This window comes from Polypterus senegalus, chromosome 8 (assembly GCF_016835505.1).
Source record: "Polypterus senegalus isolate Bchr_013 chromosome 8, ASM1683550v1, whole genome shotgun sequence".
Taxonomy (NCBI): Eukaryota; Metazoa; Chordata; class Cladistia; order Polypteriformes; family Polypteridae; genus Polypterus; species Polypterus senegalus.
The window spans coordinates 67,451,227-67,468,648 of NC_053161.1; the positions used below are offsets into that span (position 1 = coordinate 67,451,227).

General features: G+C 35.5%; 1 protein-coding gene across 2 annotated transcripts in view; it reads right to left on the reverse strand.

The window, feature by feature from the left end:
* Nucleotides 1-17,422, reverse strand: part of kcnd2 (potassium voltage-gated channel, Shal-related subfamily, member 2) — a 598,262-nt gene that overhangs the window by 21,574 nt on the left and 559,266 nt on the right. For both annotated transcript variants that reach the window (XM_039761211.1, XM_039761212.1), the window contains exon 3: nt 3,860-4,022. In XM_039761211.1, coding sequence (XP_039617145.1) covers nt 3,860-4,022 — 163 coding nt within the window. The remainder of the gene's footprint in view (nt 1-3,859; nt 4,023-17,422) is intronic.

Consider the following 17,422-nt stretch of genomic DNA (forward strand, 5'->3'; position numbering starts at 1 on the left):
TAAAACCATACAAAATTAGGACAATGTTTGATGAAGATGTTTGCCGCTCTTTGTATTATATAATGTTGGATTTACACGTATCCCAGGTCCTCTAACTACACAGATAGGACTAGACTACGCACTGATGAATTCACAATGATTTTCTACATTACATCATTAGTGCATCAACTGATTTTGCTTACCTGGAAGACTCCTAATACACCCACCATATCTCAAAGGGAAGTGCAGTCAGTCATTTTCTAACCTGCTCTGTCCTGAACAGGGTGGTGGGAGTCTGCTGGAGCCTATCCCAGCCAGCACGGCGTGTAAGGCAGGAATAAACCTGGACAGAGTGCCAGTCCATTGCAGGGTGAACACAAATACACATGCCAATTACACATCAGGGCCAATTTAGTACCATCAATACATGTAACCTGCATGTCTTTGGACTGTGGGAGGAAACCGGAGCACCCGGAGGAAATCCACACAGACACAGGGAGGGAGAACATGCAAACTCCACACAGGGAGGACCTGAGACGTGAACACTGGTCTCCTTATCTGGAGGCAGCAGCGCTACCACTGCATCACCGTGCAGCCTTCATGATGTCTTGTATTATTTTAAGATAAAAAAAATCTAATTTTATTTTGGAAGAACAGTGCTGAGTGCTTCCAGAATTTGGTAAGAATTAATGTTATTCTATAATTAGTCTGCTTTGCTCCTGCCTTTGTGTCTGTTTTACCCCCAGTGCTATAATGTATAAGAGGAACTATTTAATAATGGGTCGTTCTTTTTAAATGATTCTACAAACTGCGTTAGGTTAGGGGTTTATGATTCAATGCATTTTAAGTCTCTCTTTGAAATGTTGCAATGATTCTATTAATGATTGGACTGTAGTTTATATATTGTAATTTGACCTTTATTACATTGTGTGCCTGATTGCTTGGTTATAACCCTTTAATTGTGGTACATACATTTTGAAACTTAATAAAACTGTCAGAGTGAATTAAAATTAACACAGTCTTGTTGTTTGGGGAGTAATTTATCACTCAGTGATGGTAAGAAGCCTCAAGGTAGTTTATGTAGAAAATCTATATTCTTCTTGCTCTAGGAGAGACAACCTATCAGAGCTTACTGTAAAAGAATATTTGGAGAACGCAGGCCTGCCTCCTATCTTCTAATCAAGCAACAATTATTCTATTTATCATTCTTCTATTTATTTAGTCGAATATTGCAAAATTCTATAAAGTATGTCTTTAATGTATAATATAACTCTTAAAGTATTCCTTTATATGTCTGGAGCAAACTGATTAATTCAGGGCTCAATGGTAGGATATGGTGTGACGGTCTTGTAGAATTATTCAAGGTCAGTGTACTACAAGTGTGAGAAATCATGTGGGATGACTCAAAAGGGCTTAGAGTAAGTCACTGTAGTTGGAAGAAAGGTGCAAAATAAATGAAATGTAAGCAGAGAATGTAGTCAAGGTTCTTGTGCGGCTAAACTATACTGCCAGGGCACTCCACTGGATTATGATAGTTAATTTAAGACTTAGTAAAATGGCACTAGAAATTATTCAAATGTGTTTAGAATTATGGTAAGAAGATTGTAGGATTTACCACCTCAGGGGTGAAAGAGCAATGTCATGCTTTAGTATTAGTGGCATGGTAAAGAAATTTAAGGTAATGAACTGTAACATTTTTTAAATTACAAAATAAAAAAAAAAATATGATAAATTGCATGGTTTATTAAAGTCAACAAGTAAAGAATTATAGTGTGAAGATGGTCTAGGGAGGTTTTTAAACTGTCTTTGTATCCTTTAAGGCTGAACTAATCGCACAATGTATTGTTGGATGCTTTCATTGAAAAGGCTTGTCAAATCTTTTAATATTCGTTTAAGTTATCCAACATTAAATTAACTAATCTTTTAATATCCATGTAAATTATCCAATATTCAATTAACTCATCTTTTAATATCCATTTCAATGATACAAAATTAAACTAACTGCATGTGCTATTATTCACTTAAACATTTTATTTTCCTTTGCTTGATTTTAAGATATCTGCCCTCCTTCCATTCGATTTTTTTAAGATTTAGATCTTTCTGCTATCTTTTCTTTCCTAAGACACAGTTAACTTAACTCAAAAAGCAGACTGTTGTTTTTGAAAGTGCTTTTTCCTGGTTTTGCATTTATCTCCCAGGATCCTGGCAGGGATATATATTTTTTCTCTCTGAAAAGCCCCTTGTGAACTTTGGGGAAGAACTGTGCTAAATTAGAAGCTAGGAGAAAACTCTGACTTATCATATGATATTGAGTTCAAAAATAAAAATATTGGAAACTTCTGTGAAAGAGACAGAATGTCATGGAGACTTTTTTTCTGGGTGTAAAATGTAAAGAGGCCACACTATTATACTGGCAATTGCAGTCTGTCATAATAAATGTTCTATAAAGCAAAAGTTTAACATTGATAAAATCCTTCAGTGACTTTGAGAATAAAGCCAATCCACACTGTGCTGTATAGCTCATGACAGGTTGAAAATTCCGTTAAACAAGACAGAGTAGTTTAGGCCATTTTAAGAGTAATGAAGAGAATTTCAATAAATAAAGAAACACAATTATAGTTTCCATAGATAATATTTTACCAAAGAGAGACCGACAAGCCATTTTTATATGATTCCAGGTTTTGGAGGTGTGTAAAGTACATTAAAATGATTGATGAAATTTTTTGTTGAAGGCAGCAAGCAATGATGCACAGCCTGAATGAAATCTTTTAGTAAATTGTAGCAGATGTCTCCTGACAGGCATACATATCTCATTTTTATCTAATGAGCTAGTGTTATTTCATGAAAGTGCCAGAAATAAAATAAATAAAGTGTTATACAGAAATGTCCATGTAAAGCATAGCTCTACATTGGCACAATAAAACGCAAAATGATGATTTGTGCATTTCATTGGTTTTACAAGCCTTAAAGGGAAAATTTATAAATCACAAGACATTGAGGAGAAAGCATTTGAGTACAAAAATTTATTTTTAGATTTTCATGTATATATATATTTATAATATTTCATGATATGTATATGTTCACATAGATTTTTGCATCTTACAGTTTATAAAAGCATTATATTAATTTTTCTGCAGATAACATGTTTACAAACCTATTAAACTCAGAAAGCAAAACAAGAATACTTTGTAAATATTGTTAGTTTTTATAGCAGCTTTTAAATGATGTAATCTGAATAAATTTGACACCTTTGTGGTGTTGATTCATGGACTCATTGTCACTTAATGATTTACATCCTATTTTTTATGCTTAAATGCCTTACTTAGTACCAGAAGCTAAACTTCCTTAAATCTGACAAATCCTGACAAAAGAAACCCATACTTTATTCTGTCAAGGTAAAAATCAATTTATAACATCTCTTTTTTTCTCAGACAATCTGACATTATTCCAAATGCCTTAGTAAACAACATATACTATGTCAATATTTTTTGTATTCAATGTATTTCAGCTTATTTTATGAAGGATCTTCTGTGTTAAAGCTAACATTGTTGTACCTTTCTAGTCCCTGTCTCCAAGAAAGAGAGCATAATTAAAACAAAAATTATATTTGTTTGGGGAAAACTATTTTTGTGTGTAAGCTTTAACCTGAAATACATGTTCAGCTGCATTCTTTTTTTAAATGGTGTTGCATAAAGTTAAACACTTTATACATTAACTATATCCATTCACTCTCACCAGGTATACCTGATGATCAAAATCTAAATTTTAAAGACAATGTTTCTATTCAGTTCTTATGCTAGGTGTTCGAATGTTTTTCTATATCCCATAACACAGTAAAGACCACACTTTGTGCATAAAAGAGACAGGAAGGCAGACATACCTTCTGAGCCTTGCGTTTGTCGGCTCTTTGATTCTGATGATATATTCGACTGAAGTTGGAGACAATAACAGGAACTGGCAAGGCAATAACTAAGACACCACTCAGAGAGCAGATTGAGCCAAAGATTTTTCCCGCTATCGTCTTGGGCACCATATCACCATACCTAAAAAAAAGAGTGAAAAAGGAGACTTTAGGATGTAAACTGGAACCTTCAAAATATAAATTGTGTACCAGTGCTCATCTGTGCATAGCCAATCATGATTTTTTTAATGCAACGTATTTTACTTGAATATTGCATATATTATAATGTACTTGCATTAGTTTTTATTTCCTACACAACTTCAAACACATTTTGGGAAGTTAAAACAATAACTAAAAAAACATGATAATTAAGTTTATTGTAATATTTCTTTCTTATTGTTACAATATCAAGCTCCTTGATATTCTAGTCAATACAAATATACAAAAACAGACATTAAATTAGTAAAAATTAATCTCGGTATACAAATACAATGTAATACAATAGATAAAACATTTAAAACAGCATTCATGTATGAACAAACATACATTGTAGCAATTCTATTGAATGGAGGTATTAATTCTCGATGGTAAGACCAGAACAGCATTCTGAAGTTTAAATAATGTCCAATAGAGGGCAAAATCAAGCCACTTAAATGATCTGAAAGCTAAATGTGATCTGAACTACAGCCCGACTTGCCTTTTTTAAGATAGTTACCTTTTTATTATTATATTCATTTTTTATTCCTGAAATTCAGTTTCTTCAAGCTGTCTACAATAGATAGTTACACCTGAAAATACTGGAATGCCGCTTTCAATTACCTTGTACATATACAGCAATTGTCGATTCTTGTTAATAATATACCTTTTTGTGTATGCAGTTCATACATAACAGAAAGTGTGGTGTAGTTTTTAAAGACTCACAACAGCAGAGCAATACCAACAAGTGGCACAATAATCTGGAAGGTTGCTGGTTCAGATCCCCTTACTGCCAGAAGGGATCCTACTCTGTTGAGTCATTGAGCAAAGCTCTTAACCTGAAAATTGCTCCAGGGGCACTGAACAATGGCTGACACTGAGCTCTGATCTCAAAAAATATATCAAATCAAATAAACAAACCCTGATCATCTAAAAACTACATCATACACTGGCTGTAATATACTGTGTGTGTACATATATATATATATATATATATATATATATATATATATATATATATATATATATATATATATATCTGTGGGTTGGCACCCTGCCCAGGATTGGTTCCTGCCTTGTGCCCTTTGTTGGCTGGGATTGGCTCCAGCAGACCCCCGTGACCCTGTGTTCGGATTCAGCGGGTTAGAAAATGGATGGATGGATGGATATATATATATATATACTGTATATATATGGCGACACGGTGGCGCAGTGGGTAGCGCTGCTGCTATGCAGTAAGGAGACTTGTGTATATTTGAATGTTTTGAAATAAAAAAAAGCAAAGGAAGGATATTCATCTTAACAATGTTAATTCTTCCAACTAAAGTGAGATGAAGGGTTGACCATCTATGCAAGTCTTGCTTCATTTTTTCCATACAGACGGCAAAATTTTGCTGATAAAAACCTTTATATTTACTCCATTCAAACTTATTATTGCATATAATTCAGTAAATTCATTTAACTCATGAAAAGGACACTGGCAATATAAAGTAATGACATGAGACAAGTATATTCACATGGAGAAAGGGAAATCACCACCTATATATGATAGCAATCACCTAAACCCTCTTGAAAAACAATTATTTCTTCAACTTCTTCAATAATTTTTAAACAATTCAATAATTTAAGTTTTAGGTTTGAAGGAAAAAGTCGCTATCATTTGGAAAACATTTAGAAACCTTGAAAGAAAATCTTGTGAACTGAAGCATTTAAAAAAAGAACCATTTAGACTTTAATTTGCTGTTGGTGTAACTGGTTAACTGGTTTTTTTTTTACATTATGACCAGGCAAGGCTATAATACAGAATTGTAAGATTTAGGCAAATAATATGGCAAGTTCTCATTTGTATTTAGGTTGGTGTCCTGAGCTGGTCACACTGTGAGACCTCAAAGCTAAGATATTAAGCTACTGTTTGCTCTGCTCATTATCAATCATAGTGGAAAATTGGAGGTGACATTTTTATCTACTGAAAAACTCATGTGAAAGGTACAAATGAGTGAAAGAACTGAAATTATATGAAGTCCCAAAGCAATTTGTGATGGGACTAATTGATGAATCCAAATGGACTTCGTCAAGATGTGCTGTGTGACAGATTGCCATTCTGTGCTGAACGGAGAGCCTCTTACTGACTCTGTCATAGAAAATCTATTTTCTTGAAATGACTTTAAGTATGGTCTGAAGATGGTCAACATAGCTTTAGGTACTCTGGTAAAGAAAATATCATCATAATTTTACTATTTTGTTAAGAAAAGATCATTCCAAATATCATTTGTGGAAGCAGATTATTTTCCACAATATTTCATATACAAATTTTACGTGATAATAAAAAAATGACAGCTGATGTGGCTAAAATTGCAGTAGGTGGCAGTGTCAGACAATTCTAGTAACATCAGCAAAGGACAGTGAGAATGATTTGCAAATCTGAAAATGCAATTTCTTGCACTACCTTTTAAACAGCCCTGGTACTTCTGTTTTATGTTTCATGGCTGAAAAAAACAGAGATTTTCAAAATGTCTTGTTGGCAACACTGTAAAGTTTTTAAAATAGCAAAATGAAAACAATTGGTAAAACACTCATTTTTATTTGAAAATGTGTGATCTTTCATAAGTAGCAATCAAAGATAATGCAAATTGCATTGTTTTGGAATAACATATATCATTGTTTTGGAATAACATATAGATCCATTTTAATAATATAATATCTATATACACATGCTGAAAAATCTTTGTATTGCAATATGAAAAACAGCATCGCCATCGGCTATAGAAAAAAATGAGCTTCATTTTATTCAACAATAGCTTGGCTCCATTGGTTAATTTGCGTTTAATTTTTTTTGCACTTTCCTTTTTATTTTTTCATCTTCAAAAAGTGTTGATCAATGAAATTTAACTACCATATGGAATTAAACAACAGTATTAGCTTTACATAAAATAATGTAGTGCAATCAGTTTACCTCATACTAGCTGTCCCCCGCGGCTCCGCCCATGTAGTAGTGAAACAGGACAAACTTCCTGTTTGTCAATAAACAAAAGGTATTGCTTGCTAAGTCAAGGCAAGGTACACTCCAAAACGATGAGGATGACCGACTCTCCACTCCTGATGTTGAGCTTCCCCCTCCCCATGGCCCGCAGCCTCTGTCTTGGATTAGTGCAAATGTATTGTTCCTGCAAATGAACTATGATTCTTAGCGCAATGAGAGAAGTCGCAAGATCAATTGGAATGTTCAAGCAAATTATAGAAAAAAAAGAGATCTAGATCCATTAAGTAGTTCTCTCGTTCACTAGCTAAGAGGATGTAAACTACGCTCCATTTGTGAGTGCTGATGAAATCACCTGCAGCAGCATGCTGGCTGATGGGAATTGTAGTCCCAACTTCAGCGTTTGCACAAAGTTGCAGATAAGATGAAGGCATGGTGGGGTTAAATACAGTATATTAAATACTTTTCTTATAGGATCAGTTAACTGTGCACACAGCCACAGTGCCCGACAAGTCTTATTTGAGCTTTGCCGAACTATCCTCCTTTCACTTCACTTCTACAGACAGCCTTCATTTGCATAAAATGGCACGCCCCATTTTGCCATCAGATCTCTGTCAGTACTTTGATGAAACAGGGGATTCATTGCATTAGAATGCGCAACTCACTAAAGCATTATTAATGACAAATATTAATAAATAAAAAAACATGTAGACTAATTTTGCATTTTCTACAACGCCATAAAATTGTAATCAAAACTACCAAAGCATTTTTGAGATTTTAAGGTAGCTATTTTTCCTATTGTGAAGTTTTTTTATATATCATAATGCCCTTTCTTAGTGGATATCTACTGTCCTGGATTTACCAAATTTAACCATTTTATCTAAACTCGATTTAGAGTTTTTTTTATTGATTAGTGGGCTAGTGAATGAGTCAGTCATATTTTCTTTATATATTTTGACCACAAGGGGGTGCTAGAGAGCACCAAACCCTAGACACAATTGATATACCCACTCACAGATTCAAATAAAGGTTTTCTATTCTTCCAATACCTTTCCTCCTGCAAGTGTTGCCCACTTCCTCCCAACTCCGACTTGCTGAATGAGATTAAGCAGATCCTTTAATCTTGGACCCAGGAGTACTTCCAGTGCCACATCATAGCCCAACAAAAGTATTTCCAGGTCAACCAGAAGTTCCCTAAAGCAGTGAGCACAACTCCTGGTAGCACCCTCTGGTGCAGTAGGGCTGCACTACAAGTCCCGTGATTCATGGTCAGTATCCGAATGGGTCCTGAAGCCCAGGGATGCTACCACTTAGCATGTTGGGGGACGCATATAGTTTTGAAATGAAGCTTTCTTCCATTGTTCTGTCACATTAGTCGGTTAATAGAAAGGAACCAGTCCCAGTGGACCACCCATGTGTGTGATTCTTTAGTATATATATATATACTAGCAAAATACCTGCGCTTCGCAGCGGAGAAGTAGTGTGTTAAAGAAGTAATGAAAAAGAAAAGGAAACATTTTAATAATAACATAACATGATTGACAATGTAATTGTGTTGTCATTGTCATGAGTGTTGCTGGCATATATATATATATATATATATGTATATATATATATAAACACATATACAAATATATACATATATACAGATATATATATATACATATATATATACACATATATACATACGTATATATATATAGCAGAATACCTGCGCTTCGCAGCGGAGAAGTAGTGTGTTAAAGAAGTTATGAAAAAGAAAAGGAAAAATTTAAAAAATAACGTAACATGATTGTTATTGTTTTGTCTTTGATATGAGTGTTGTTGTCATATCTATATATATCTATATATATATATATCTATATATATATATATATATATATATATATATATATATATATATATATATATATATATATATATATATATATATATATCTATATATATACCTGTATATATAGCAAAATACCCGCACTTGGCAGCGGAGAAGTAAAAAGAAAAGGAAACATTTTAATAATAACATAACATGATTGACAATGTAATTGTTTTGTCATTGTCATGAGTGTTGCTGGCATATATATATATATATATATATACACAAAGTACATACATACTGTACATGTGTACATATATACACACACACATATACTATGGGGTGCCAAACAGGCAAATAAATTGATTTTGTGAATATATATATAAAGTCAGCGCTGGAATATATAAAGTCAAAACCTGAATATATAAAATCAGCGTCGGAATTTATAAAGTCATTCCTGATTATATAAAGTCAACATCGGAGTATATAAACTCACTCCTGAATATATAAAGTGAAAGTCAAAATCTATTGATTGAAACGACTCTGAACTGAACTAAGTTAACAAAAACGTATTCAGAAAAATAAATTAAAAAAACACTGTTCGGTTAATGTTTTGAAAATGATGCATGTGCCTTGCCCAGGATTGGTTCCTGCCTTGCGCCCAGTATTGGCTGGGATTGGCTCCAGTAGATCCCTGTGACCCTGTGGTCGGATTCAACGTGTTGGGAAATGGATGGATATTCCAGCGCTGACTTTGTATATTGAAGTTTTGACTTTATATATCGCAGCGCTTACTTTATAGCCTGTATTCCGACGCTGACTTTATATATTCAAGATTTGACTTTATAGATTCCAGCGCTGACTTTATATATTCCGAAATATTCCAACCCCGTCTTTATATACTCAGGTTTTGACTTTATATATTTGGGAATGACTTTAGGCTATATATTCAGGTTTTGACTTTATATAGTCCAGCGCTGACTTTATATAATCAAGTTTTGACTTTATATATTCGCAAATGACTTTATATATACAAGTTTTGACTTTATATAGTTAAATTTAGTCATCATTGCATAACTTTTTCTTTCCAATAGAAATTTAAAGACTAAATTCAACTTCCATTCCTAACAAAGATATTTCTGGCGACTAAATAGAAGCTACTTATATCCAAATTCGAGCTATTGAGCTGTCGCCTGCCTGCCTGAATAAATCACTCTCGCTTCGCTCTTACTTTTTTACCGTTCATTCAATCATGGCTAGTGGCGGAAAAAAAATAAAATGGAAGGAGGATTACACTGAGTATGGCTTTACCAAAACAATTATTGATGGCGAATCGATTATTCATAAAGCTTCAATTGGTGATCTGTTTTTCTGTGTTAACCTCATATTTTTTCATACTTCTTCTCAAACCAAGCGGGTGCGAGGCGAATCGGGAAGCGCTGATCAATGTAATCGGTGTACCAGGAAATCATGCATTGACAGAAGTTCTCCTTTGCTTTTGATTAAATGCGTGATTTTTAACACGTTATGGAGCACATGCATCGAAGCTTCTCAGCTGTGCTTGTACTAAGAAAAGGAAGTATTTTAAAAATAACACGATTGTCAATGTAACCTTTTGTAAGTAGTGCCTGGAGGATTCAGTGTGGAGAAACTCTAGACACAGCGTGTGTATTAACTTGTGGATTTTTCTGTGAGTATTTGGTGGCAGCGTCACAAAGTCGTAACACTGCATTAGCTGTGAAGCGCAGCTCAGAGCGAAATGAGGTGAATTGGAGGGGAGATGATGACGTGACTCCCCACCCGCCTTAACTGTCCATCCCCCACAAACACAGTCTCTTGAAATTTGCATAAGCACAGCCCCTCACCTGCAATTTTAACTTAGTTACAAAGTGATCAAAACTCTCGTTTATACCCTGCGTCCTCTCATTAAACTTGTATCCCGCATTACCCGTGGGCATGACAAACGCCAGCGGCCGCCTGTTTATGAACCTAATTTAAACTTTAGGTTTACACCGTGCTTTGTTTCCGAAGTAGCAGCACTCATGAATATGGTTGCTTCTTATTGTTTCGCTGCCTTCTGAATTATATAATGCATGTTTTCTTCAGCGCTTTTTGGAGCTCTTCCTGGTTTTCTACGTACTGCGTTGACACTCAGTTCACGTGATTACGTGGGAGGCGTGATGATGTCACACGAAACTCCGCCCCCACAGCTTTCGAGCTCAACTCCATTACAGTATATGTAGAAAAATAGCTACCAGCTATGACCATTACGCGTAGAATTTCGAAATGAAACTTGCCGAACTTTTGTAAGTAAGCTGTTAGGAATGAGCCTGCCAAATTTCAGCCTTCCACCTACACGGGAAGTTGGGGAATTAGTGATGAGTGAGTGAGTGAGTGAGTGAGGGCTTTGCCTTTTATTAGTGTATATATATATATATATATATATATATATATATATATATATATATATATATATATACACATATATATATACATATACATATATATACATATATACACATATATACACACACACACATATATACATATATATACATATACATATCTACATATACAGTATACTGTATATACACATATATATATATACAAATCTACATATATATATCTACATATATATATTAGGGGTGGGACTCGATTAAAAAAATTTATCTAATTAATTAGAGGCTGTGTAATAATTAATCTTGATTAATCGTATGTAATCACACATGAAAATTTGCCCCAAATCGCAAATGTTTTTTTTAATTTAAAAGGGTTTTAGTGGGCAACAGAATCAAATAATAGACATGGACATGAATATTGTAAACTCAAGCTCTTTTAATTTCTGAAAAAAAAAAATGCTTTTAAACTGAATTTCATTTCAAAACAGAAACAAAAATATCATCCCTGGCTAAAATTGTGTAGACTTTAAAATAAAGTGGTAGTTTAAGTACTTCAAGTACATTTTCAGAATGGCATTGTCTTTAAATAATAATAACAAAAATTTCAACATAAAGTGCAGTTTTTCTTCTTAAAAAAATAAGGCAGAAACATAAAAGGTAATTTGACCAGCTTCACCTTTAAACTCTGAGTAACCTTAGCCAAAATTATTTTGTACATTAGGCTAAAACAGTGTGATCATTAAACATTTTGTAATTAGATGTAATTAAAATTACTAACGGTCACGGAAGTCCAATGATCCCCAGTAAGAGCCACAAAGTCTGCTTTCTGTAATGCATCTAATTTTGCTTGGTTTTCAGTGTGTACAAAACCATGCTTTTATCAAGGCTTCCGTCGGGTAGTCTTTTGAAATGAAATTTTCCTCCGATCAGTCGTAGGAATGCGCTTTATTCCGACTATAACATTTTTGTAGCTCTGATGTGTGAATCAATGTAATCTATATAGCAGAAAATCATGCATTGACAAAAGTTCCCCTTTGCTTGGAATTGAAAGTGTGATTAAATGCGTTATTTTATTTTAACGCGTTATGGAGTACATTCATCGAAGCTTCTCAGCTGTGCTTGTGCTAAGAAAAGGAAACATTTTAAAAATAACGTAACATGATTGTAAATGTAATAGCTTTGTGACCGTTATGAGTGTTGCTGTCATCAAGGATTTGATTATAATTTCTTTCAATCAGGTTCGTATTTGGACAGTTTGCACAAAACCACGCTTTTATCAAGGCTTCCGTCGGGTAGTCTTTTGAAATGAAATTTGCCTCCGATCAGTCTTAGGAACGCGCTTTGTATCCATTATTCATAAAGCTTCAATTGGTGATCTGTCTTTCTGCGTTAACCGCATATTTTTTCATATGTCTCAAACCAAGGGGATGCAAGGGTAAAATGAATCGGGAAGCGCCGTACATACTCAGTGCACCCCCTGTCGGGAATCGAACCTCGGCGCTAGAGGCGAAGTCTCTACTATTGCGCCACGGCGTGTGGTTTGTCTATTTGAGAGTATGTAGATCGGGGTATATACACTCACCTAAAGGATTATTAGGAACACCATACTAATATGGTGTTTGACCCCCTTTCGCCTTCAGAACTGCCTTAATTCTACATGGCATTGATTCAACAAGGTGCTGAAAGCATTCTTTAGAAATGTTGGCCCATATTGATAGGATAGCATCTTGCAGTTGATGGAGATTTGTGGGATGCACATCCAGGGCACGAAGCTCCCGTTCCACCACATCCCAAAGATGCTCTTTTGGGTTGAGATCTGGTGACTGTGGGGGCCATTTTAGTACAGTGAACTCATTGTCATGTTCAGGAAACCAATTTGAAATGATTCGAGCTTTGTGACATGGTGCATTATCCTGCTGGAAGTAGCCATCAGAGGATGGGTACATGGTGGTCATGAAGGGATGGACATGGTCAGAAACAATGCTCAGGTAGCCCGTGGCATTTAAACGATGCCCAATTGGCACTAAGGAGCCTAAAATGTGCCAAGAAAACATCCCCCACACCATTACACCACCACCACCAGCCTGCACAGTGGTAACAAGGCATGATGGATCCATGTTCTCATTCTGTTTACACCAAATTCTGACTCTACCATTTGAATGTCTCAACAGAAATCGAGACTCATCAGACCAGGCAACATTTTTCCAGTCTTCAACTGTCCAATTTTGGTGAGCTTGTGCAAATTGTAGCGTCTTTTTCCTATTTGTAGTGGAGATGAGTGGTACCCGGTGGGGTCTTCTGCTGTTGTAGCCCATCCGCCTCAAGGTTGTGCGTGTTGTGGCTTCACTTCTATCAGCTTGAATCAGTCGTCCCATTCTCCTCTGACCTCTAGCATCAACAAGGCATTTTCGCCCACAGGACTGCCGCATACTGGATGTTTTTCCCTTTTCACACCGTTCTTTGTAAACCCTAGTAATGGTTGTGCGTGAAAATGAGCAGATTGTGAAATACTCAGACCGGCCCGTCTGGCACCAACAACCATGCCACGCTCAAAATTGCTTAAATCACCTTTCTTTCCCATTCTGACATTCAGTTTGGAGTTCAGGAGATTGTCTTGACCAGGACCACACCCCTAAATGCATTGAGGCAACTGCCATGTGATTGGTTGATTAGATAATTGCATTAATAAGAAATTGAACAGGTGTTCCTAATAATCCTTTAGGTGAGTGTATATATATATATATATATATATATATATATACCCGACTTCACTTGAAGTAGTGTGTTAAAGAAGTTATGAAAAGAAAAGGGAACATTTTAAAAATAACGTAACATGATTGTCAATATACAGTAATTGTTTTGTGAGTGTTATGAGTGTTGCTGTCATCGAGGATTTGATTATCATTATTTCTTTCAATCAGGGTCGTATTTGTACGATGTGTTGTGTTCAAGTTACATTCTGTGTTTGTCAATCGTTGTAAAGATAACAGGTTTCATTCATCGATTCATTTCTTACTGAATCAATAAACACCTCGTCTTCTTCTTTATCTGAGACGTGACACACAGCATGTGCAGGGTTTTTTTTACACTGTCTTCCTTTATGCGGGACATTGACTTTTTCCACCGTGTGCTTTGTTTCCGCAGTAGCTGCACTTATGAATATGTTTGTATGTATCACACACTTCATATTTTTTTGCTGCCTTCTCAATTGTGTAATTCGGTTTTTGTTCAGCACTCTTTGGATTTGTTGCTTTTTGTCTGTGCACTGCGTCATTTCATGTGAGCCGCTCGGTGTACATGCATCGAAGGTTCCCAGCTGTGCTGGTGCCATCTCGTGCGATGTCCACGGCTGTATTTAATGTTAGCTAAGACCCGGCACTTAAAAGTTTCTCTCGCAGTTTCGCCGAGTTTGTGCCAAACACCACCCTGACCATCTCATCTTCCTCTGCATAAGCACAGTCCTTCACCCGTGCATATTTAGCGGCAGTGTTTCTATTGGATTGCCGCTGACGGACGGCCTTATATGGACAGGCACTAAATTACGTGGGAGGTGTAACTCCGCCTCCCACGGCCATCGAGCAGAAGTCTATTATAGTATATGGCCGAAAAAATAGGTTCCAGTTATGACCATTACGCGTAGAATTTCGAAATGAAACCTGCCGAACTTTTGTAAGTAAGCTGTAAGGAATGAGCCTGACAAATTTCAGCCTTCTACCAACACGGGAAGTTGGAGAATTTGTGATGAGTCAGTGAGTGAGTCAGTGAGGGCTTTGCCTTTTATTAGTATAGATATATATACATACAGTACAAGCCAAAAGTTTGGACACACCTCCTCATTCAATGTGTTTTCTTTATTTTCATGACCATTTACATTGGTAGATTCTCACTGAAGGCATCAAAACTATGAATGAACACACGTGGAGTTATGTACTTAACAAAAAAAGGTGCAATAACTGAAAACATGTTTTATATTGTAGTTTCTTCAAAATAGCCACCCTTTGCTCTGATTACTGCTTTGCACACTCTTGGCATTCTCTCGATGAGCTTCAACAGGTAGTCACCCAAAACCATTTCATATAAAACATGTTTTCAGTTATTTCACCTTTTTTTGTTAAGTACTTAACTCCACATGTGTTAATTCATAGTTTTGATGCCTTCAGTGAGAATCTACCAATGTAAATGATCATGAAAATAAAGAAAACACATTGAATGAGGAGGTATTTCCAAACATTTGGCCTGTACTGTATATATACTGTATATATATATATATATATATATATATATACTGTATATGTAGTATAAACACAAGTCAAACATCCCTAATCTGAAATGCTTCAAAATCTGAAACAGAAACCACCATTATCCAGTTATAACAATGGTGTATGAGTCAATATAAGGTTTGACAGGACTAGCAACTATGTTCATGAAAACATTAATTACAAAATATGCATTCAATGGTATCAATTTGTCACAACCCATCAAAAGGAGGTAAAAAGGACTACCATGATGAGAGTTGATAACAGGAGATGCAGATTTAAGTATTTAAATCACAGAAATTAGTAAATGTGCCTAATGACAGCACTGGAAGCACAGACAAGTCTGCACAGCATCCACCTTCTGACTGCACATCTAATCAAATAACTAAAGGATTGTAACATTATTGTTTATTTGGAAAAGCAAACATCTCATGCCAGAATATAGCTGCAGTATGTTAACACATAGTATACACAGACCACATGCTTATCTAAACTGTTCTTGAATGCTGTTATGCAATATAGTGATGCAATTATAGCTGTAGTTGGTGTTTGGAAGTTATTTAGAGCCCTTGAAATTTTGTCAAAAGGCATCAGCACCTCTTGGCTGATAGGTGAGAATTTCTAACTCCATACCTAACAAAATGAAGACACTATTGCACATTTGACAGTGAGGAATGGATGGAATGGATAGGAGGACAATCATTTCACTTTTGTCTGTCTTGTTGCAAAATATGCCCCCCAGCTGATTTGACTGCCTCTTCAAGCTGTGCAGAACATAAGCTGTCTGGTAGACCTACTTTTTGTATTTCCCTGTATTTTCAAAACCACACAGTATTTCCATTCATTTATCAAAAGGGATTAGGAGTACTGGAGCACCAGGGGCTACTAAGTGGAGTTCGAGCCTGTCCTGCAGCTGTCCTTAAGCACAATAAGTATCTGGGGATTGGCTACAAGGGATCACAGGAAGAAATTTAAAACCAGCTCAGGCCCAAAGTGTCATTGAGTCTTAGGTACTGGGGAGTGTTAATGAACGGTTGGTTGGTTGGTGGAAAGAAATGCAGCAGGCTGACAGAGATATAGAGAGGAACTGACGAGAGAGGTAGTGGCTTCATGTGGTACCGAAGAGATGGGCAAGTGAGTCAGACACTTCACTGCACAGATGTTAAAATAATTTAGTATAGCCCAGATACAGTAAATGTGACCTTTGTTGTTTTGTTGCATCTTTATGTTTCTTTCTCCTTATTTACCTCCCCCACCATCCACTTTAATTTGTGTAATAAACGCAACATTTGAGATATTCTAGATTATTGGTAATTATTTTGGGTGTGGAGTGACAACTAGGTGTCTCCTTCTCTCCATTCAACTACAGTACATACCATTAAACATGTTATATGTTTATTAGTATATAGTTAATTAGTATACTTATAAATATGTATAAGTATATATTACCTATAAGTATATATAATAAATATATACACATAACATGTGTATACAGCATGTAAAACAGTAAGTATTTGCATATCTCTTTGTCAAGCATGACTGCAATTTCAGGAGCGCAAGTGGTAAAATGAAAATGTGATTGTTTGGCCTTATTGAAATATGGCTTTTGCCAGCATAATTAGAAAACAAATGAAAGTCATTCAAGTGCATCCTCAAGTGCTGGCATGAATATTATTATAACCATATGATTAATATCTTCAAGGGTCAGGCCTGCCCTCATATTGATTATATACAAATTCATTGTCTTTCATCGCTCTGGGTCCATCAATTTATTTTTCATCCTGGCTTACAAAGCTGGCATTTGCACATCAGATAATGACTTAATTGCCCCCTTACCCCCTTTGACTTAGTGTGTTTCTGGATTAATTCTCACAGATGTTTTAAAAATTCACTTGTTTTAAA